Source organism: Amblyomma mixtum, chromosome 5 (genome assembly GCF_055824585.1).
Source record: "Amblyomma mixtum isolate Tamu chromosome 5, ASM5582458v1, whole genome shotgun sequence".
NCBI lineage: Eukaryota > Metazoa > Arthropoda > Arachnida > Ixodida > Ixodidae > Amblyomma > Amblyomma mixtum.
This window is the reverse complement of record NC_143016.1, coordinates 99,955,966-99,979,939: the sequence shown is the minus strand read 5'-3', so window position 1 is coordinate 99,979,939 and position 23,974 is coordinate 99,955,966. Positions and strand designations below refer to the sequence as shown.

At 50.7% G+C, this 23,974-nt stretch overlaps 2 protein-coding genes across 11 annotated transcripts in view; one reads left to right on the top strand and one right to left on the bottom strand.

The window, feature by feature from the left end:
• Nucleotides 1-62: 62 nt before the first annotated feature.
• The window catches only part of LOC149343186 (uncharacterized), a 229,454-nt gene continuing 205,542 nt past the window's right edge, over nt 63-23,974 (top strand). For all 10 annotated transcript variants that reach the window (XM_089545726.1, XM_089545721.1, XM_089545724.1 and 7 more), the window contains exon 1: nt 63-231. In XM_089545726.1, coding sequence (XP_089401852.1) covers nt 187-231 — 45 coding nt within the window. In that variant the 5' untranslated portion in view covers nt 63-186. The remainder of the gene's footprint in view (nt 232-23,974) is intronic.
• On the bottom strand, nt 6,451-18,841 carry LOC149343188 (G protein-coupled receptor Mth2-like). The gene is made up of 3 exons (XM_089545729.1): nt 18,506-18,841; nt 8,005-8,990; nt 6,451-7,179 (listed from the first exon to the last, which is right to left on the bottom strand). Exons 2-3 carry the CDS (start codon nt 8,928-8,930, stop codon nt 6,891-6,893), a joined length of 1,215 nt encoding a protein of 404 aa, XP_089401855.1. The 5' UTR covers nt 8,931-8,990; nt 18,506-18,841; the 3' UTR covers nt 6,451-6,890.

The window sequence follows — 23,974 nt, the reverse complement described above, 5'->3', positions numbered from 1 at the left end:
TGTTTGTGTCTGTGTGAAATATTTGGAGACATGTGGCAGCCTCATTGTCGTATGAGCAGAAAACATGGCCGCTGCCTTGTGTGCTCCGCTGGGGAAGATGCGCTTCAAAATGAACTGTCCCGAGTAGACTGTCTTCTCATTTTCATGTGGTGTTGTGTGTGTTTGTGTCTGTGACAGTTGTCCAGCATGGAGGAAGAGCGACTGAAGAAGCTGCGAGCCGGCCAAGAGATGGTGAGTGGTCGTCGCATCCTTCAAACTAGAGCGTTCTAAAATAACCCGACGCGCGTATGTGGCTGTGTTGCAAGACCACTACACGATGCTCCTGCGCAGAAGACGAGTCTGTGTGCTGCTTGAATAACGGCGACAGCGGCAACTGACGCAGCTTAGAAAGTGACATCCGCCTCATACTATAGTTGATCAACCTACGCCAGCAGAGGTCTTTTATTCCTGCCCGATCGCGAAGCGGAGCCGCGCTGCCGCTGTTGTGGCGGCGACCAGATTGTAGGCTATTTCGGGCTTCCATATTAGCCTCACGGCGCGAGTTTCGTGCGCTTCTGTATGTTTACGTAAAAAAGCGATGACAGGGAGTAAACACCGCTTCGTCTAACGGGAGCAGTTCTCACACTCCGTTGGGCTGCCACATCCGCATCGGCGCTGTGCCCACCCTTAGCGCGGCGTAGCGCTTTGATTCCGATAGTTCTCCCGCTTCTCATCTTTCCGTTGGTTCTCGGGAAAGGCTGAATAGAGACCGTTGTGGAGCTCGGTCTCACCAACGTGGCTTCCTCTGCGCTATCCGCTATCGCGAGCGTTTTCTCTTGGTTCGTTTATCTGGCTGCGCGCTCTTTCCCCATGCCCGCCCTCCTCTCTGCTTGTTTTTTTTTCTTATTTTGCTCGGCGGCTGAGCACGAGTGTCGGCCGTTGCGCGCCTGTCCCGTCCCTTGCGCGTCTTTCGGGACGCAATTACTGCGGCATCTTCTCCGTCTGTATGGTGCCGCATCTGTCTTCTTCTTTTCCCCCCGAAAAAAAAAGAAAGGCGGGGGAGGGTTCTTTGAACTACGTGCGTGCTTTGTCGGCGCTCCTCTTGTGAGGTCCCCTCACGAGCGCGCACTTTCTGTCGTTGGCCCCGTTTGATGCGCCTTCCTTGCCGCTGCTTTCGATGGTGTCTTTTTTTTGTTTTGTTTTTGGAGACCACCCTGGAAATTTGCTTCTTTGAAAAACTCCCGCACAGTGACCGTTGCACGTGATTTGCGATTTGACGCGCGTGCATGTTTGCAATGCTGAAGCGGCAGGGAAGATCACGCGTGACGACCGAGTTTGCGCGTGTTGTCATTGTTCTTCTCCTCTAGACTGTGTCAAAGAAGGAGTGCAAAGTTATAAAGCGAAGCTTTTATTTTCTCGCCGCTCACACGTTGTGGCGGTGCGCAGCGGTTTCGTCGTTTGCGCCCGTTCTGCTTGTTGACGACGGCTGCGCGAAGCCCTGTTTAATAGAGCGGAAAAGAACGATTGTCAGTGACAAATGACGCCTCATTCAGTATCGTCACTGTGGTTAGCGAGACAAACAGCCTTTGTCTGTCGTGACCGGTGCCTCGATGTCGCGCTCATGTGACGTGCCGTTTTCGCAGCGGGAGTAGTACGCGGTGAAATGATGCTCGACTCCTTTACGCTGAAGTGTCTTGAGCCGGTGCGTCTGTAAGGTGCTGCCACCTTCTTGCAGGAAGCGCGAATTTCGAGTTTCGGCAGCGTACATCTGTAGGAATGAATGTTTTGGCATTTTTAATAATGAACAGCTTGAGGTGCAGTTCTATCAAAGTTATTTGGCGAGATGGTTGCATCTAGTGGTAGGATAGCTGCACAGCTGCTGGATACACTTGCAGCAGCACGCACCCACCCAAGAAATAAGAATATGGGATGCATTCGTTACATTTAGCTGTGATACCATCGTTGTTTACACACTCACTTTTCAAGCTCTGCCTGCATAAGTTGAGCGCTCACTGGTGTGTCCGTAACATAAGATTTAATAATGGCTGTGAGGTTGAAGTTCATTTGCAGCATTTCTTGAACGTGAGCATGGACAAAACAGAAACATATTGGTTGTAAACAAGCTTGGAGACCATAATATATTGTTCTTTGCAGTATTTTGGGAGTCGATCCCAATCGAAACCTTTTCTAGGTTCTTTGGAATATGTGCTGCCATAATAGCAGTGCTTTACTGCTTGTTCAGATGAGCAGACTCCTCGTAAAGAGTGCTGTTTGCACTGCATTTATTTAGCATTTCTTATAATTAGTTTGAAAGTGGCTTGGACATTTGATTCTGGTTAGTTTCCACTTTCTGTTGAACTTTCTACCTTCCTGTGCTTTGATGCAATAAGTGGGACATTGCGACTTAATGTTTAAAGGGACACTAAAGTGAATTTTATCGTTCTATGTTGCAGAATAAATTACATAATGCACTGTGCAACCACTTAGCCTTGCTGCAGAGCTTCATCGGAAGTGGAGTAAACTCCTGGTGATACGTTTGGCCCTCGTATGAACTTCTTCTGTGCCGCAATGACAGGTCATGTAATTAATCATATCATCCTCACCAGTCAGCAATGTCAGCAATGCGACATAACATCAATATTTCTTGGTGTGACAACTGGCTTATGGAACTTAACATTCGTCAAGCGATGCATGTATCACATTCTTAACACTCCTTCATGCAAAATAGAATAGCTTTCCACTAGAATCACTATCATCCTACAAATATTTGGGAGTTGATATCACTAACAACAATCTTACATAGAATTTGCACACTAATTACATTACTGATGAAGCTAATCAAATGTTAGGTTACGGAAGATTCTTGCACGCCATCATCCCAGAATTCCCTCTATACCATGTGCTAACAAGGCCCCATCTTGAATGCACCGCTGCCTTCTGGGATCAATAGAATGTATCAGTTATTCACAAACTCTGTAGTTCAGAATAATGTAGTTTATTTTGCTCTGCGTTTATTTCGACACTTACTTATGTTTCATCTCGGTGTGATCATGCCAACAAAGTTACTTTGCCTCAATGCAGCACTAACTCATTTCAGTTATTTTGTGCCATCCACCTAACGTGACCAAAACGGCTTCACCGCTTCGAATGCAACCATCAAAAGTATCTTGTTTCGTTCTGTACTTACTACCAAAAATGAGTCATTTTGATTGCCTAACTGCTACAGTTATCACTGCACATCACTGAGCATGTCTTCATGTATATTTTGTGTGTGTAAACCCCATTCCTTTTTGTAATGCTTTGGTCCCGAGTGTAATTGAAAAACAAATAAATACAGTAGCTAATCCCTTACAAACAAATTGAGGCACAGGCAGCTTCTGTCATGTCAAATATCGCCTTAAAGTTCCAGATACGGGCGTCTGTAATGATGTCATGATGATGTGACCAATTATGGTAAGAGTGCAAAAAATATAAACGGCCATGTTATGGGCACTTTTGATACGAAAAACTGCGTCTTAGCATGCATGAAATGAAGTGAATGTAGCGAAGAGGCTGTAAAGCTTGATTTTTTGTAAGCAAATGGATGACGAATGAAATCTACATTATTGTTGTTCTAACAAGCCTGACAAAGTGCACCAGCATTTCTGTGCCCGGCTTAAAAGAAAAGCACTAAATTGACAGTAGTGTTGCTCTGGAAGGCATCCTAAAGTGTACTAGCATTTGTGTGTCCAATTTAAAAGAAAAACAAACATTCTCTGTGCAGCTTTCATTTCTTCTCATCAGAAATTGTGGACTTCCACAATGCAGCTTGATGGCACTTGTACAGTGGCTTAAAAAAAAACTGCATGCTCCTGTAAGATCTGTATTCACAAGAGTAGATGCTTTGGCGTGTTGTTGCATACTGAACATAAAACATGTAGTGCGAAGGTCAGAACAGAAAGAAAGCACACACACAGTACTGTGTACTTGTGTGCCTTCTTTTTGTCATTATCTTCTTTGCATTGCACATTTTAAGTTCAGACTTGTATTGTTTAGCGGGCAACTCTACAGTAGTAGTAGTATTGATTGAGATCGAAAGCATGAATGAGAAGCCACGACTGTTCTTGGGCACTGTTCATAAAATTTCATGCCGCATACGTTGTAAAAATGTACTGTTTACGTGGCAGGTGCAGTTTGTCGAGCATCAACAGCCCCATTCTCTCCTACTGCTCCGCCGTTCCTTTACTGCATACTTGAAGCCTGCATTTTCACAAGCTCAGGAGGATACAACTCACTTGTGCATTGGAAAAGTGAACAGAGAAAGGCAATTTTTATTCTGCACAAAATGACATATTTTTTTTGTGCAATGTATATTAAGCTCAAAGTGTGGGTTCAAGCATCTCGTTAACAATACGACTGCATAGGAGAGGCACTTCAAGTTAATCCTAGGGCGTTTCCACTGCCTCTGGTGTGTTTCCATGCAACTTGCGGAATGGTGGAGCCTGATTTATTTTCTTGTTGATCACTTGAAAGCATTGTTCAACTGGAACATATATCCAACTTCACCGCTCTGTGAAAAGGAAACTTATAAGAGGCAAACTAAAAATTGATGCTATCTCAGTACAAATTTGCATTTCCTAAGCTTTGTTATGTACTACCTTTTACTATTACATTAGAATTTATTTTTTTAACCAGATGACATTTTCACACAAAGATCACCATTCGACTAGCTCTGCCCTAACCTGCGAAAAAATGCAATGATTCCTGGATTATAACATTTGAAAGCCACCGAATTCACCAACTGCTTTGGGTTTCCTTGTTTCTTCCTTAAAAAACCTACTAGGATACATAGGTAACTGGAAAATGGCTACAGGCAGGATAGTATGGCATTAAATAATGAGACAATGCATATTGCCTCAATATATACATAAAAAAACACTTTTTCATGTAGAAACTATTTGAGTATAGTGCATCTTTGCCCTGAAATTTAAACTCTTGCCTCCTTTATATTACTCCTATGGCAGTGTAAAATTCATCGTTGTATTGAATATTTTTTGCTGTTTGAGGGTGCCACATTCTCGGAGACTGGTTGCTGTCTATGAATCTTGGTTCCTATTGTGATAACTCTCACTGCATGGTGTGGCATTGGAAGCAGGCTTAAAAAATTGTCCCTGTCTTAGCGCTATCCACTTTCTCCATTGCTGGCCATAGTGAGCACCAGTTGTGCTGTTAATCTCCGGGAATGTGGCACCACAATGGTGTAACGAATGACCATAGCAAATGTTCAACTGCTAGGCATGAGTTTGTGTGTTCGAGCCGTGCTGTGAAGGCCGTGCTTCAGTTAAGGCAAAATGTGAAAACCCCGATTGACTGAGATTTAGGTGTACATGTAATAACTATCTGCAATTCTAAGCCCTTCACTATAGCATGCCTTGTTACTCGCAGTGTCAGTTTAGCACACATAAACCCAGTAATCTTTTCCCTGTATTCCAGCTTGCGCCAGCAGGCATTGTAGCTGTAGCATAAGAAATTGTATGCTTGAAAATACAAAGCTTGAAATTACCCCTATTCTGTTATATGAGCCTTGGGTATGATATTCACTGCCATTTTTTTCAAAGTTTCACTTGTGGTTTTCGAGCATTAAGCTTTTTACATCTGCCCCTTACGAGAAGCTGTAATGGTTTCTTTTTTTAGAATTCGAGGTTAATCAAAAATTCGAATCTATGAAGCTTCTATGAACAAGCCCAAGCATCTATCCTTCTAGGTAAAGCATTTAAAGTAATTTTGCACTAGCATTTAAAATGGTGACATAATCGTCTATTAATACCGACGATAATAAAGCTTCTCCTCATTGCGTTGGAGAATGCGGGAAAACTCGTAGTGATGTCATTGTCGCCGAAATTTCAGATGTCCACTGCCTTCGCCTGCATCTATTATGCGTCATCCAATGCCGCCAAGCAGTGCTCTGTAATCTTCACCTTAGATGGCATTGGTTGTCTTCCATGGAACAGCCGTTTCTTTGCTGGTAACATAGCGCCGTCATATGTGACGTCATCATCGAGACATCTGCCATTCGCTGTGGACTGCAGAGAAGCCCGAGTGTCGACCTCTGCTTTATTTGGTGATTACTCCGCCATTTCAGATGCTAGCGCAAAATGATTTCTCAGGCTTTACCTGCTTGCTTCACACATTTGGCACTTTTACACTCATTGAATTCTAAAACCTCTTCAGTTGCCCTTTAAGGAGACTTTTTGAACTTTGTACAATATAGAGCATATTAGCGGTCCCTGTGTCTTTAATCTGCCACTTTCCCTCAGATGTAACTTTTAATATCTTGAATGGCATATTTTTGGCAGTTCAGGTACATTGAAGTGCTGTACCACCCACAATGAGTTCAGGTACAATTAGTGTAGTAGTGTTGTATCAGCAGTGCTGGCTAATGTTGTGAAAGCATAATCAGGGCTGATTATACTTTCCAGGAAACATAAAAAGTTGGAAAAGCTGGCACATATTTTAATATTACACATTCGCAACTTATTGGTGTCATTTACAGATAAATCCTATAAAGCTTCCACTCAACACAGCAACACTGTACATAGAAACACACACGACATTTTTTACACTAGACTGTGATCAGCATACTCTTGCTTGATGAATAACGTGTTTTTATAAATATCCCCACAATTCAGTGGCAGTTCAATGGCATGTCACAAATATTGTTAAGCATGGGATTGCATGTCACAGTTGCATCACTGTTATTTTTCGCACATTCATGTTCCCATCATGTTCTGCGCCATGGCCCTTCACGTCGTGTCACATCAGCACACACAGACATTCTTGAGGCACATGTCACAATCTCCTTGGCTCCCAGAAGGCACAGCACATTGCACACAGGGACCGCGCCTTCCACACAGGCACCACAGGGAGTCACACTAGGGCCCCGAGCTCAGCGCACAGTTCGAGATGGATGTGAGGGTGCTGGATGAGTACTTCTTGGACAGGGTTGGCTTAACTGTCCGTTTGCCACAGCAGCTCAGGCGTTGGCGCAGCTGGGCGAGTGTCTTGCGCTTGAAGACAAAGATGAAGAACAGGTAGATCCCGTGCAGGGAGTTGAGCATGCCTGCGAGACCATACAACCTGTAGTAGCCTGTGATCCACGGGATGAACTCGAACACCCAGATGATGCCCATGACAACTGAGAGCTTCACGTACAGATAGAACCTGCGACAATGAAATAAAGAGCTGTGAGCCCTGCGTTGTTGCAGTATGATGTCACCTTTCAAAGTGGCACAGTTCCATTGATTTGTGGTGAGGCAACAGCTGTGCCCTTCCTTGCTTAGTCGATTGCCCATTGGATATTTGTTGTATGGTGTAGCTTATTACATTGCTGAATGTGAAAGGGATTTAATCCAACATTTAGTATGGCAATTCTTTGGTGAAAGCACCAAATTTTGTAAGGTAAGACTTTTGTTCCCAGTTCTTGAGATTCATTTCAAAAGGGGTTTCATCATACACCTCTATAGTTGTCGCTGTTTCTGATAAACTGTTTCTTTAACATGCTGCTAGAGGATTGAAAGATTAAAGAGGAAAAAGAGGAGGTAGCTAGTGACAAACGGTTTAGCTGGTGCATATTTTTTTCCTGGAAGTCAGATTAGCTACACAACAAGCCACTTGTGTTGCATTCAAATGATAGGAACTCACATTGACAAGCACATCTTTTAGATCACACCCCGCAAAGAGCAGGCCACAGGAACATTACCTTTTAAATTGGCATTTCCCTTTCAGTGCAGTCTCTTAGTAGTGCCATTGCCCCGCATTTCACAAAATCATGCATTCACTAAAAAGTTAAATGCCAGGCAAACCTGGTGGCCTCTGTGCGCATTGTCAGACCACTCTCTGCGGACTTATATTCCAGTAGCACTGCTGCCCAAGGTCTTGGCAGCAATCTCTGTACCGTTGTGCCATTCATGGCCAAGGCGTTTGGAATTCAGAAATATCTGGGACGTGAAGGTCACCCTCCTTCTGGGAAGGATTGGGGCTACTCACATCTTCTTGTGCTGCTTGGCCTGGAGGGTGACCCTCTGGAGGGTCTTTGCACGGTAGAGGGCCCACGCGGTCAGTCCGAAGATGACCACGTTGCAGAGCAGGATGATCCCCACGGGCAGGTTGAAGTAGAGCGCGTAGGCCAGCTGCCCGCTGAGCCAGCAGCGCACCTCGCCGAAGCGCGGCCGGTACGCCTCCGGCACCAGCTCGGTGAAGTGCAGCACGAAGGCCGGCACCGACACGGCCGCCGTGGCGGTCCACGCGTACACCGCGTACTGCCAGTAGTGGTCCTCGCGCAGGCGCGGGTTGGCCAGCGGCCGCAGCGTCACGATGGCCTGCCACACGTCGAACGCCATCACGTTGGTCCAGAAGAAGACGGCCAGGAAGCTGGTGTGCTGCACCACGGCCACGGCGAGGCACAGCCGCCGCGGCAGCAGCGCGCGCAGCGTGAAGTCCACGATGAGCCCCACGTAGAGCACGATGAAGCAGCCCGACAGGGAGAGCAGGTTCTTGCCGTGCGTGTTTCGCAGCTCGGGCAGCACGCAGTAGGCGGCGCAGATGAGCGCCAGGAACATCAGCGACACGGCCATGGCCACGGACAGGTACGGGTACAGGGCGCTCAGGCCGTGGTCGTAGTAGGAGGCGGCGCGGCTGGCGTTGCTCACGCGCACCGCGTCGTCGTCGGCGCCCGCCCCGATGGCCGTCGAGTTGCCGAGCAGCGTGAGCCATGTGTGGTTGTTCTGCAGCAGCTGCAGCACGGGGTTGCGCGCCAGGTAGGCGTTGAGCGGCCCTCCGCCCGTGGACTGCTCGACGCTGGGCAGCGAGACGCGCGCGGCGCGCAGCAGGCTGCGGGCCTCGGGCGTGGCGTTCTGGAAGCGTCGCTGCACCCAGTTGAGGTAGATGCTGTCCAAGAACATGCTGATGGCCATGCGCCCCGTACGCCCCTCGGCCACATTCGGCCGACTTAGGGCTGTCGCGGGCCCCCGCGCCTGCGCACAGGAGAAAGATATACCCTCGTCAAGCTCTGTGTAATGCACCTCTTCGCGTAACCACAGACAAAGAGATAACGAGATACGCACAAGCGGGGACTCCGCGAGGCCTGTCTGATATCAAGCATTTCCCTAATCAAGAGAGCTAAGAGTTGAGAATTCGCGCTCACTGTTTTGCTCCTCCGCAGCGCCTCGTCCACCAGGTTTCTTAATCGGTTACGTATGTCTAAGAACGGAGGGGCGGCGGAACGTCGACTCTGAGGTAGTCCAACGTCCTATGCCGGAGCTGCTGTCAAGTGCTCCATGGCCGTCACGGAGGCGCTCCGCTTCTGCACCGGCGCGGTCTCCCTCGGGCGAGTTTTATATTGAGACGCGTGACGACGACGCTTCCGCTGAAAGCGAAACTTGATGAGCCGACGGCCGCGCAGCCCTGAAATCTTATAAATACACCCGAGTCCTCAGAGACGCCTGGGTGGTGGACCGCGCGTGCGAGCGTGTGGGCGCCAACCTCGCGCTTATAATTTAGCTCGCTGCCGCTTGCCTTCGCGTGTGGCTTCGCATAAGCGAAGAAAAAAAAAGGCCTAGAAAACAAATTAATAACGGCGTTTCATAGTCTCTGTAGTACGCCTTCCACTGCGGGCGGCAGTCTGGAGGAATGGCCACTGGCTGTTCTCTCGTCTTGCGGCCGCTGCAGCCTCAGCAAGCATCACAGTTGCCATTAGGGCGATTGCGGGGAGCCATTGCTGCAGGTTGACCGCCGCTGCCCGCCGCGGACTGCCGACGCCTTCAGCGGGAAGTTCAAGGGCGTCTTCCGCGAAGAGGCAGAAGCGCGGCGGTGGCCGATGACGAAGGCAGGTCGGTCGTCGCTCAGCGCGCGGCTATATACGTATTGTGGGCGGGGCGGAGTTGTGTAACCTGCGGTTTGCCTTGCGATGTTTGTACTTTCTCCGCTATTGCGCGTCGACTGCTCTAAAGGAAGCCCTCCACACGAAAGAAACAACAGTGGGCAACGTCCGCCGTGTGGCGCCCTTCCTAATGGTACGCGGCGCGGGGGCATTGAGGGTGCCTGGCGGGAGGCCCTCTGACAAGACTTCTCGCTGCGACGACCTGACGCGTCCCGTAATTGGCGCTGGGGCAACCCGCGCTGTATAGTACCGAGACGACGTCAGCGATGCCTCTGTACCTAACGCCTGCACCTTTAAATATAACCCTTTGAAAAAGCCAGCGGCGGAGTCTGCGTATCACGCTGTCCGCGACGTCGTTCGCGGAGCTGACTCGCCCCGTCAGTCATCACCTGCTGTCTTCTGTGCTTGTCTTGGATCGAGAAGTGGCGACGCATAGAGTTGTCGACTTCCACGGCTGCGCGCAATGACAAGGTGCGCGGCGTATTGTGGGTTTGGCACCCGTGCAAGTAGCGATGGCGCAGAAGTACTCTCGGTTTTACTCGAAGACGTCCGCGCACAAGTCCCGGCGGAGTCTTGAAACCACGGCAAACGCATTGAATTGCATGGCAGCGTGTGTGTCACCGACTCGCCGGAGCCATATGGGGACACGGCTTCCCGCTGTCCGCCGTTTCCTCATTCTGCGCGCGACGGTTCAGTCTCGTGTGACGCGGGAGGATGATCTGTATCTGGGTGTGTAAGCCACGTTGAACGACTGGAGCGTCCAATTCGGCTGAGGCGTGCGCTGAATTCAGGTTTCGCACAACACTCGAGGCGGTGCGCGAGAGTCCGCCTGTATACTCTAGGGCGGCGAAGGTGTCGCCAAGGTGGGGGTCCGGTTGGAGTTGGCCGTATCAGGAACTCGGCTGTCGTCTTCGCGTTGCAAAACCCTACTGCGCGCAGCGCATTCGCGTGTATGTACTCTGTATACGCAGTGCGCATACGCGAGCTCTGGAATGTGCTCGAAGGAAGCTATCCGAGGTCTCCCCGTTCCTTCCTCTTCGTCCTGCAGGACAGACTTGTGTGTATATTAGCTCCGCGAGTAATTCGTTGCGAGGACGCGGATCTGGCCCGTGTGTTTTCTGCCCTCGGCCTCGCTCGAATCCGTGCACTTTGCGCGCCGAGGGAAAAATTGTTTTGCGGGCATTCGGCCCTGAGAGCCGAGCGAGATTCCGCCGAGCGCCGGCTGTGGCCTGCCTGCCCGCCGAATCGCGTATAATGGCGATCCGACTGCGTCCGTCGCCGCTGCGCTTGAGGGCCCATCGTCGTTCGATCTTGCATTGCGTCCGGCGCTGCGGTCGTCGATGCAAATTGCTGTCCGCTGTCCTCCCACGGCCAACGCTGTTGGCAGCTGTGCGAGCGCAGCCGACCGTTTCCGGAGGTGATTTTGTCGCATGCTGGTGGTGCCATGCTGTGTTGCGTGCGCGTTTGCTACGCGAAGACGACCGGGATGCCCGCGGAATGCATGTATGCATGCGCCGCGCGCGTGCGGATTTGTCGCTCCCGAGGTCTGTTCGAAGAGGGCCGGTCGGTAGCAGTGGAGCGTGGTGCTCGCCCTTCTGCCTTGATTCGATATTGATGAGCGACTCTTGCGTCAGACCTGTCGGTGCGAGATGTACACTGGGAGTTCTGCTCGCACGCGTGTGTGCCGTGCGTGCGTATGTGTACCGACCGCGGAGTGCGTGTGCACTGGATTGACGCGCACTGGCGGTCGAGCGCGTGTTGCTGCAGGGTCCACCTAGCCTAGCTTGTCGGGAAGTGCGACGTCACTGGTGAGTGTTTGTTTAAGAGAGGGGCCCCGAAACGATTGCGTCTCTGGGGCAGTAATGTGCCCCCACAATCGTGTTGGGTCTGCTTGAACTACGAGAGGAGTGGAAATAAATGAATAAATAAATATGTTTTGAGAGAATGCAAGGCGCAGTAACGGTCTCACCACCTCGACCGCGCGCCGTGAAGGAAGGGATGAAGGAGAGAGTGAGATAATAGAGAGAGAAAGGGGTGCTGTAGTGGAGGGCTCCAGAGTAATTTCGACCACCTGCGGATTTTTAACACTGACATCGCACAGCTCACAGGCGCCTTGTGCGTGACAAAGGGTGCTTCGGCGCCTCCTCTTTGAAATGGCTGCATCGTGTAGCGTCACCCCGACGAACGGCCGTGCCTCGGTCGCAGCTGTTGGGGCATCCGCAAGATAGGGCTACTCGTGCGGATGTCCGGTTCGAGCCTCGGCGGCTCCTGCGCATGCATGATACGTGCACTGCGGTGTGTCCTATATGCGTCGCGAATATGCTGCGCCCTTCCTCCACTGTCTTCCTGGCTGGGTTGACTTCTGGAGAGCTGCTCCCTGTTGCTGTCGACAGACGCCTCGGCCCGCAAGCGACCAGGCGGTACACTGTTATATAGCGGTTGGGGGACCTTGCCGCGAACGGTTCAGTATACGGCGCACGTTATAATGCATCCGCGTAGCGAAAATGGTGTTCTGGCGCCACTTGCCGTTCGAGCGTATAACTCTCGTGGGAAACCGTTTCCCGTATAGCGGTCGTTGGAAGGAGTCCATGGGAAACTTGTATGACGCAAAGCGTCGCCAAGCCGTAACTGGCTTGCCCAGCGTGTACGCAAGCTATGCTATTACGGAAGGCGGCACACCGATGACGTCACCGGGTCTCTCCGCGCTATTGTGACTTGAGCAGGTGGTGGTCGCGGTGGCCTTACGGCGCTCGTGTCACTGGCCTCTGTCAATAATGCCGTCAACGGCGTTGACACTTTACCTGAAATACCAACGCAGAGACTTGGATGGATGTACTGCCAACTGGCCCAGATAGCCGTTCTTGCGCAGTGACTGTTGGCGCCCGTTGCGATCACGTTTTTCCCGCGTAGCGTATTCAGCGCGTCAGGATGTCTTTGTAACTCTTGGGCGCCATTTATTCTGGGCCACTCGTCGTCGAGCCGTTCGTGCGTGTTTATGGCCGTGCCCGTGGGCAGCGTATCACACACACACCATATACTATGCCCCGCCCGTGCCTGCCCCATTGTGTGCGAAGCGCGCCTTTCGAGCGTCGTTTCCTCGTTGGTGTTCACACGCGAGGGACATCACAGGTGCGTGTCGCGTGAGGCGGCTGTGGAAAATTACGGCCTACGAAAAAAAGGAAAGAAAAATATCGTGCAACCTTCCTCTTTCTTTCTCGTTCACTCCTCTTGTGCCCACGCACGCAGATCGCGAGGTTTTGGTCGTTGCGGGCTCCGGGTGCGCGACGCTGGCGCCGACGTGAGCGGGTTTGGGCATGGTATGCTCACTGCTTGCACTTGCACTGTCGGGGGCTGCTGCACCTTTTTGACCCGCGCGCCCCGGCAGGTAGGCCTCTTCGCCGGCTTATAGCGGGAACGTGTCCGCGTTTCGAAACGAAGATGGCTTGCTTTTGTCGTCGTCACGTTGCGTAATGTTCTGTACTACGGTTGTCAGCATTGTCAAAAGCAGCCTTTTGCCGTGATGCGTGGTCGTCGCTTATCCACTTTGTTCGCTTGTAGCTCGCCTCTAGCGAGCAGTGAGGAGAGGCGTCCGCTTGGTCTGCTTTTTGCCTGTTGCGCATATTGTTGTCAGTTTGAACTTCGGATGAATATATACGTAGTGCTGACGTGGCACGGGATATCGCGCTAGGAACAGTTCAGCGCTAAAGGACGTGTGACTAGACGAAGAAGAGCGCATGGCCTAACGCTTGACTCGTGTCGCGTCGTGGAAAGGCGGGCTTCCTTTCCCGGTCCTTTATTTTGAGCGACCAATATACTGTCAACCTCCCAAAACTTTGCAGCAGTTGTCAAAACTGTACTCCCCTGTTCAGCAGTGTCAACCTTTAGTCGTACAGGCAATTTCTTAGACCTCGCATTCACCATCATCATCAGCCTGACTACGCCCAATGCAGGGCAAAGGCCTCTCCCTTGTCTCTCCAATTAACCCTGTCCTTTGCCAGTTGCGGCCACACCGTATCCCCGCAAACTTCTTAAGCATATTTAGATAGCTTGTCGTCAGCCATGCACTTCTTTTTGTTGACAGCACGCAATTTCAGAATGCGCGTTCGACATGAGCGCTTGAGACACGAAACTCTAAAATATCCGAAGACCGCCCACCTAACTTCCTACTGCCCCCTACTACGCTTGCCTTCTCTTGGAATCCACTCCGTTGCCCTTAAGCACCAGCGGTTACCTTGCCTTCGCATTACCCGGCCTGCTCAAGCCCATTTTTTCCTCTTGATTTCGACTAGGATGTCATTAACCCGCGTTTGTTCCCTCACCCCACTCCGCCCGCTTCCGATCTCTTAACGTTACACCTATCAATTCTCTTTCCATAGCTCGCTGCGTTGTTCTTAACTTAAGCTGAACCCTTTTCGTAAGCCTCCACGTTTCTGCCCCATATTATAGGTGAGTACTGGTAACATGCATCTGTTGTATGCTTTTCTCTTGAGGTATATCTGTAAACTGCCATTCATGATCTGAGAGAACCTGTCGTATGCGCTCCACCCCATTCTTATGATCCGGATTAGGGGTCACTACCTGCCCTAAGTAGACATTGTCCCTGACTACTTCCAGCACCTCGCTACCAATTGCGAACTGCTGTTACCTTGCTAGACTGTTGAACATTACTTTGGTTTTCTGCATGTTAATTTTTAGCCCACCGTTCTGCCTGTCTAACTCATTGATCATGCTTTGCAGTTCATGTCATGAGTGACTTAGCAAGGCAATGCCATCAGCGAATCGCAAATTTCTTAGGTATTCTCCATTAACTCTTATCCCCAAGTGTTTCCATTTCAGGCTTCGGAATACCTCCTGTAAACACGCGGTGAATAGCATTGGCGAAATCGTGTCTCCCTGCCTGGCACATTTCCTCGCATTACTTACGTACCTACTAGTGCTACTTATGTCTATATGTGTATATCTTCAGTGGTCATACAAGTCCAGCTGTAGTCGGATACAAGTGAAGAAAAACGCGGCTTTTTCCTGTCAAAGGACCGCCTTCCATCCAATGGCTTCGGCCGATTGTCATGTAACCGCTAGCCTGACAATGCAGGGAGTCGCAAATGAAAGGGGATTGTCCTCTCCCTTCATTGCCGCGCTACTTTCGCTAACAGGTTCATGAGAATTGGCTGACGCCATTTGGTCCTTTGATGGGGAAAAGCCGTTTTTTTTTTTCTTGACTTGTATACGACTATAGAATTCCGCTTCCATTACTTATTTCTCCAGATGGGGGTTGTGATTAATCCTCCAGAGTCTTCAATCGCTTTGGTATAACGTGTATTTCCTCATTGTGTTTACACTTTGCCGCCCAGTATGCCTCGGCGGTTGGAAGTGCAGACCCCGACTGAGAAGTCCTCATTCTACTGGCTCGTCCTATTCAAGCTTCTCGAAAGCGGGGGCGCGCTGAGTGGCAGCGGTCATCATTAGCGTCCCGTTCCGCCGAATCGCGTGCCAAGTCGCTCTCGCAGTGTCAACGAAAGTGCAAAGCGAGTGACGCCCCCCTGACGGCAGACGACTGCTCTCGCAACTCTCGAAGTTGGAAGCAGCTCCGAAGGTGGCTTTCTGCGTGGTGTTTGGGCGTGCGCGTCCTTTCGTCGAGGGCTCTTGGAACGCAAAGCTGTTGAGCTCGCACATGGTTGTGCGATTTATGCAACCTGTTCTGAAAATAACTCGTCCCTCTAGTCATTTGAGCTGCTTTCAGAAAGCTCGGGAGAAAAAAATGGCGTCCGTGTCTGTGGTAGAATACAACTGAGTAGTAACGAGGCGACTTTGGGAGGAGGCTATACCTGACAATGGAAGGCGGGGACCTGCCCCTTACTCCCTGCATTGTCATGCTAGCAGGTTCATAAGAATTGGCCGACGCCATTGGCTGGAATGGGATCCTTTGACGGAGAAATGCCGCTGCGTTCCTGAGTTCTATCCGACTACAGCAACAAATCCTTTATGCTAACCTTGCTTATTCGAGGCCATCCGGCGGTGCACACAGTTGATTCGTTCAGCCCATCCTGTCTGCATCAGTCCGTATAGCGATGGTTAGTTATCTGCTCCATACAGCGGATGTGTGGCGCCTGCATGCACCACTCTTGTCTCCCTCGTCGCACCGAGCTGGCCGGTTGAAAAGATGCGCGACATGTTGTCGAGGCGCTGTCTCAGATACTTTGTCCGAGCCGATGCGGAAGGAAGCCCTCGCGCTAATGCAGCGGCGGGAAAGGTCGCGGCGCCGAACGAGGAAAGACAGTGAGCCTCGCGCGCGTACTCGGCCTCCACCGCACCGTCGAGTCGTCCGCGGACAATGCGTGCATAGCGCAACGCGATCTCGCCCCGAGGGACGTATATACGACTTCTTCGAGGCTCGTTGCCCTTCGTGAGCCGTGTAGTATATCTTCCCGAAAGTGTCAGCCAACGAAGCGGCAAATGCCTGTCACAGGAGGCCTAGCCAACAGCGTCGACCGATTCTCGTGACGTCGTGGTTAATCCCCTTGGATCTGTTAGCGTGACATCGCAGGGGGTGGCAGATGAAAGGGGATTAACAGCCGCCGCGGTGGCTCAGAGGTTATGGCGCTCGGCTGCTGACCCCAAGATACGTGGGTTCGATCCCGGCCGCGGCGGTTGAATTTTGTTGGAGGCGAAACTCGAGAGGCCCGTGCACTGTGCGATGTCGGAGCACGTTAAAGAACCCCAGGTGGTTCGAAATTATCCGGAGTCCTCCACTACGGCGTCCCTCATAGCCGGAGTCGCTTTGGGACGTTAAACCCCCATAAACCAAACGGAAAGGGGATTAACCGCGGCGTCATGAAAATCGATCGACGCCATTGGCTGGAGGGCCTCCGTTTTGACGTGCACCTACCGCATCGATCTTGAGTTGTATCCGACTGCATAGCGGGTCCCGGGATTTGTATGCGTAGCGGGGTGACACGAGCGAACCGCTGTGCTGTTCACTGTGCGCCTCTCGTCGTCGTGTTCGATTTGTCTCGACTGACCTTCGATAAGGAAGTACCTCGTTTGGTCGCGAACACAGCCCTCTGCGTTACCCTGTGTGGCCTGGAGCGTAACGCCAAGGCCTGGCTGTCAGGAGTGTGCGTGCGACGTGTTGAAAAGAAACTCTCTTAAGCGCTGATGTTTCTCCTCTCGATTCCGGTTCATGGCCGCTCGTTTCGTTTCGTCGAGATATCGCGCGCATTCCTGCGACCAGTGCATGACCAGACGCAACTCGCGATGTGGATGTTGTGCGTGGACCTGTAGCAAGGCTTTTTTTGTTGTTTTTTGCTACGCTGGCTTTCCTCGCGCAACGCTTTCCCTCATCGAGAAACGCTGTCGTGCTTTTAAGAGCAGTAGGCGAAGCAGCTGCGGTGTTAGTTTCGTAATCGCGCTCGCAGTCGTTAAGTGCCTTATTTGCGTGCGTGGTCACTTCGTTCACCCTCCAGTCGAAACGCGCGGTAGTACGGTAAAGCACTTGAAGGAAAGGCAGCGGCCTCTGAATGATGATCATCCATGGTTCTGTTCAAGTTTAGTGTTATGCGGATAGACAATCTGCGCATCTTAATTGATACATAATTAACTCATCTAGATATGCGCGTAGTTATGACAGTAGCGCGCAGCTGTCGGCTAGCTAGCGGCGTATACATTTCCTAGTTGGTCGTGGCACTATTACTGCATTGCGGTTGGCAAATCAATGGGTGCGAAGCAAAGCCCCTGCCGCCGTCCTGCTGCGCGCAGAGGGCAGTGGGCCAGAAGTAACGGGGAAATGGTGGCGTCGCTTTTTTTCCGCCAACGACCAAAACAGCTGACGTACGTTCTTCTCTCTCTTACCGCGCCGTCTTGCTAACTCGCGTTGACGTTTTAAAAAAGAAAGGTTTCCCGTAATCCTTGTTTACCTCCTTCTCGGTGGCTTTTTGTTCTGAAAAGCTGGAGAGCTCTCATTGTGGAAAGCACGGTTGTAAGAATCTGATAATGGCTTTTTTTTTTCGGTTTGTTTAACGAGGCGAGAAAAGAGTGCGCGTATGAGAGTGAAGTTCGCGGGGTTTATCAGCGGGAGCAAAGAAAAAAAAAAAAAAGAAGGCACCGTTCACGGAACTGGTTTTGGGGCATCAGGTGATTTGACACAAACACTGTCCCCTGGCGGTCCGCGCTACTTATGGCATTGTGGATTTCGCTCGGTCCATTCAAACGTCAACGACATCCTCCTGCACTCACTCGCCGCAGTCTTTTGCGTAGAATAACCGCGTTCGAACTTAGCAACGGGGTGCTTGAACGCGCAAGACACGGACGAGGACGGGGCAGACTCTGCGAAGCGCATCTATAGCTCGCTTACGTCAGTCCCTGTCTTGCGTGCTCCACCAGCGCTCACGGACCAGAGGAGGATGACACTATGCGCCGTTCATTCCTGAACTGTAAGCTTGCGTGCTGGGCCGGAAACCAGTGTCGCTTCCATTGCAGCGCGCAAGTTTTACGAGAGCTCCCGAATACGTCCTGCTACGCTGTGTCCTGGAAACGGCGCAGTGCAAGGGCACGTCAAGCCACGGTGCGTCAAGCGCAGGCGCAGCATCCCAGCGCGGACGCAGGCCGGCTCACCTGTAGGAGGCGGAGGAGGGCTCCGTACTGGGCGTTATATTCCAAAGGCGCACGAAAGCCGGTGTCGCGACGGCTGCGAGGTCGATGAGGCAGCGACTGAACAGCACAGCGTGTGTATCTACAACAACCCGCGCACTACGACATGCTGTCTGTCCTCTTCGGGAGCGTCGTCGTCGCACACGGTTCCGTTGGTGTGGGTCACTGTCACTGGCGTGCGCTGGTCCTGTCGTGAGTCCGCGGAAGAAGAACCGGGGAGTGGTCAGTCAGCCTTGGTCGCCGGTGGTGCGGTTTTCGCTCGTCGCGCTGTGGGGGCCGCGTCGGTCCGCCGCCCGCGGCGTAGACTAGTCGACTGGCTGAGGCGCTTCTCGACCGGACGACGGCGGAGGAGAGGGGTCTCCTCCACTCCTCTCGGCTCTTCCAAGGACGCGCCCCACGTGGTCCGTCGAGCATCAGCCTCGGCCGCTTCCCTGCCTGCCTGCCTGCCTCACTTTCTTCGTTCGCTCTGGAACTGCGAGGTTGAGGGCGTGCGTCCGTCCCTTCTTCGGCGCTGGACCGCGTCGGACGCGGAAGGAGTGTTTTGGGCCGTAATACCGTGATTTTCGTGCGTATTTTTTTCGCCGCGGATGCGACCACGTCCACACGGGCTTATCCGGTGTGGGACTTCGGGGTTTGTGGAGCAAACGTGGACGTCGAAACCCCGGAAATAAGTTTCGGAGCGTATTTCAGACAGCTTCTTCGGTGCCGGACTCCTTTGGCAGTGTTCCCTTTTCTTTCCGCTTCTCGTCCAGCGCGTCAAGAACGTGCTGCGCGGGAAACACTGGGATTAAGGCGTGATCGCTCTCTTGGGAGTTTTCCTGCTCTCGACGCACTTTTCTTCAAGAGCGGCCATTTCGAGGGATGCAAACATTGCAGTCCCTGAAATTTCTTGACTGCTTTTTTTTTTCTTTAGCGTCGAGATCTCGTTCGTCGAAGGGTCATCCGTAGAGTTGTGGGACGGCTCAGAGCAGAGTAGACAGCGCTGCACTATTCCCAACGAGCCGAGCTTGAAGTTATGCAAGGAAACCTGGTATTATTTTTTTCTTTAAGGCTGTGACTCCCAATCCTGTGCGATTCTTTGAGTTGATATTGGACCCTGGATGGCCCAAGATCTGGATGGTTGAGTGCATTAACGGCACCGCACCCCGCGTGGACTGGGCAGGGTGGCGTCGACTTCTGACCTGTCAGGCGCAAAGATTATAGTCCGTGTTGAATTTTTCCCGTCCCGCCATTTCGTGAATCATGCATCCTATACCGGCGGTGATCCGCTTATCCTTTCACTCTCCCGCCACGGGTGGCCGTTTTGATCCCGTAGCCGGTGGATCTCTAGCGGATGGACTGTACATACCGTATTGTGCGTTTTTATCGTAAAGACTTTCAAAATTTTTCTTACCTCAACCGCTGGCTCGTTTGCGGTGAAACTGCGCACAGAGCTTGCGTATTATGGTAACTTTTGTATCGTAGAGAGTTTTACAACGGTACTTACTTAGTTAAGCCGCGCATGATGCAAAAGCGTAATCGTCTGCGTCGAGATCGGCGTACCGAAACCCAAAACACCGAATTTTTGCTGAAGGTCGGCAGTAGCGCCATCTGTCTTCTGCAGTGGAAAGCGTCACAAGGCGCCAAGGAGAGCGTTGCAAGAACTGAAGCGCTTCGAACATTTTCGGCCAACTGAGCGGAAAAAATGCCAGAAACAACTATTTTAACGAGGCTGTGCCGTTAAAAGAATATTGTTTGACGTATTTTTTTCGTCCAATGACTTTATTCAATTCAGCTGATATCGTCTGCTTTCGTGGCTCGTCGGAGGACGACGTCGCGAAGTCCTGAGCCGTGTTTTTCTTGTTTAATTTCGTTGTGGAAAACAGATGGCGCTACTGCCGCCCTTCAGCAAAAACTCGGGGTTTTGGGTTTCGGTACTCCGATCTCGACGCAGACGATTATGCTTTTGCATCATGCACGGCTTAACTAAGTAAGTACCGTTGTAAAACTTGCTACGATACAAAAGTTACCATAATACGCAAGCTCTGTGTGCAGTTTCACCGCAAACGAGCCAGCGGTTGAGGTAAGAAAAATTTCGAAAGTCTTTACGATAAAAACGCACAATACGGTATATAGATACCTTCGTCGGATCTCAGCACTTGACTTATACAGAGCAGAGCGAGGTTCATTTAATACACGTTTCTTGCATTAAAACAACGGCGTCGCTGCAACATGTTCGCGTCTGCGTCGAAGGAAATGGTATAGCGCCTGGCCCGTACGGAAGTGGTTGGTTTCTGCATAAAGAATGTACGAATGACTGCTGTCTCCTTTCATGTGCTGCGCGATATCAGTGCATATTAAATAACTCGAACTGGCCTCAATTAATTCCATCTTCCACCTCTCGCCCGTTCCCTCATTCTTTCCTTCATGGCGCGGTTCGGGTGTCGACCGTAATTGAGAGGGAGTTTTAGTGAGGCGCAACCGTGTACCGCTACACCCTGTACCGACAGCCGCCAACAGCGAATTCTCCTAGTCCCTGAGTGCATGCCGTTGCATGCGCATGCGCTGTAGTCGATATCGGTACTAGGTAGCGCTATGCTAAAGGGATTTATAAACCTCTGTCCCTTGCGGCGGATCGAACGGAAAACGAACGCTATCATGACGCTGCGTTCGAACACGTGTAGTACTTAACACCAAAACGTAGCGCTCGCACGTTATAATTTGTTGTCGGAGGTGTATTTGTGCCGCCTGACACAGTCAAGAAAGGCGGTTGAATTTACCCTCAGTAGGAAGCGTCATGCACAACATAGAAAAAGTCGCAGCACATGGACATCGATTCTGCTGGGTCCCACGGTAAGCACGGGTGTTAGATGCTTTTGCGCCACTAAGCCCAACACAAGCACTGGCCTCTGAAAGGCCGTTGTTCCTAGCGATCGCTCACGCCTGTCGCTATTCGTTCGCAAGTAATATGGTTCGTTGACGTCGTCAGGTTCCGTCGGTGGGAAGGTTGTCAAGCAATTAGCAGTGCAGGTCGAAAAAAAAATATTACAGGATTGCACTGAAGTCTGCTTAAGAGCGGAAATGCGAAAGCCTGTCCCTGCCCTATCTTTCTCTTTCCTTTTTCCATTTTTAAATTTTGCATTTTTTCTATCTTATTTTTATCGCTATCATCACTACCACCAACTGTCACTATTGCTGTCATCATCACTACCACCATCTATCACTATCATCACTATCTATCTCTATAGTACTATCAATAGCTATCATTATCACTATCATCACTACCACCTATCTTTAGCATTGCCATTATCAGTAGCTATCATTATCACTATAACTATTTTTTGCTGTCTATTTACTAACTATCCCCACTATCATTACATATATGTTGCTTATCAAGTGTTGCTTAATCAGCTGTTACTTTTAATTTTAATTACCATACAACTTACTATTGTCAGTTCGTGCGGGCACTTTTGCGGACAGCCTCTGCCTACAACTGCTGTTCACGCCACACTTGCGAATAACTTCCGTCCATGCTACTCATCAGCCAAGAAAGGCTTTCGCGTTAAAAAGAAAAAGAAAACTTGAGGTACACTTAACGCGCTTTAAGAGCGGGATGCAAGAACTGGTTCTAACCTGATTTTCCCGTCTTGTTTCTCTTTTCTTACTCTTTCTGCCTTCTCTTTCTTGCTTCTTTTTCTTCCCTTTCTTCTTTCTTTCGTGCGCAGGTTGTGATGACGTCACCAGGTAACGCGACCTCTGTCTACCAATCATTTCTTTAATGACCACCTGCCACGGTAGGCGTGTTATGATGACTTCAAAATATCACCGTACCTCTCTCGACCAGTCAGCGAATTTCGTGGCACGGCGCAATTTTTTTCTCCGGAATAATTTCGACTGCGTGGGGATCTTTAACGTACACTGACATCGCACAGCACACGGGCACCTTTTGCATTTGTAGATCCCTAGATGGTCGAAATTATTCCGGAGCCCTTCACTACGGCACCTCTTTCTTCTTTCACTCCTTCCTTTATTCATTCCCTTAGAGCGTGGTTCAGGTGTCCGCCGAGATATGTGAGACAGGTACTGCTCCACTTTCTTTTCTCAAAAACCAATTTCAGTCCACTTTTGCGGCATGTGGACACTAACTCTGTCGCATTAACAACGCCGGCCACGGCCAATATGCGTTTCGCTCATCTAATCCGCTGATATTGCGGGCAAACACACGCGCGTGTTTGCTCCGCCTCGCCTGTTTGCTTTGTTGTTTGCCGTGCACTCATGACGACCCCTCGACAAGCGGCTGTGATAATCAAAACCCCAAGGTCGGCCTGCGCGCGGCCCAGCACAATCATCGAGTTCCAGGAAACAAGAGCGCGCGCGAGCGAGAGAGTGGGAAAGTGAACAGAAACGGAGCGCGAAAGAGAAGATGGAAAGACGGGGAGAGAAAACGGCGCTTATACGTCGTTTAGGCGCGGCGTGCCCACCTCACGACGCAGTGCCAACCAAGCACATGTAATTCTTTCTTTCTTTTTTTTTTCAAACCATCGTCACGCCGAGCACAGAAGTGACCCAGGGGCCGGGAGCAGCGAAATTCCGCGCTTTGCGCGCTGGGCTCGAGATGACAGAGCGTAGCACCGCGGATACGGAGAAAGCGAGGCGTCCCTTGCTCGAGTTGTTTCGGAGGTTCCCGGCAAACAGAGCGGGCAAACATAACAGGAGAGGTTAATGAAAGAGGGAGGGATCGCATTGTGTTTGCGATTCTCTTTCAGCTCTGTTGTTGTTGCGGTGGTGGGGGAGAGATGCGGGATAGTTGTGTGGTCACTTGAGTCGGCCAATTTGTCGGCATGGCTGACTGCAGCTTGGCTGTTGACGGAGGGGGCGAAGAGATAAGGGAGGTGGTGGCGCGGTGTTATTGGTCACCGGCGAACTGCTATACATACTGAGAACGAAGTTCTTGGTAAAAGCTGAAAACGCTAGTTGAGCTCGTCTTTCTGAAAAAAGCTCGTTCGCCATATGGGGTGGCGGATCGTGTGCGCCGCAAATCACTTGGTCTGCAGAATGAACTGATGAAAACGTGAATGTTTTTTTTTTTATTTTGTGCACACAAAAGAAGGCAGCGCATTTTGTTTGTTTCCTTAGCTCTATATGGTTGGAAGGGGGCTTGATTGTGGACGCTTCAGCTTTGGAAAGCTCCCCCTTCCTTCTTTCGCTCTTTCCTTACTCCCTTCCCTCACGGCGCGGTTGAGGTGTCCGCCGAGAAGTGAGACGCTGCCGATCTTCTCTGCGCTCTCTGTAATAGTCCTCGTAGAGCTTCGCTTATTAAATTTCGGAGCAATATATATATATAAATATACACGCCTATAATATCTCGATGTTAATCTTCGATGCAAACGTGTTCGAGGGGAAGTGAGGGGCTGTTGCCCGAAGGTGTATCGAGCGCTTAAGTATTACGGCCGT

Bases quoted from the DNA above. Each gene is read 5' to 3' on its own strand.
- LOC149343188 (XM_089545729.1), bottom strand. From the start codon at position 8,930: ATGGCCATCAGCATGTTCTTGGACAGCATCTACCTCAACTGGGTGCAG. The intron at 7,180-8,004 runs GTGAGTAGCCCC...TCATTGTCGCAG, and splicing joins GCCAAGCAGCACAAGAAGAT to GTTCTATCTGTACGTGAAGC.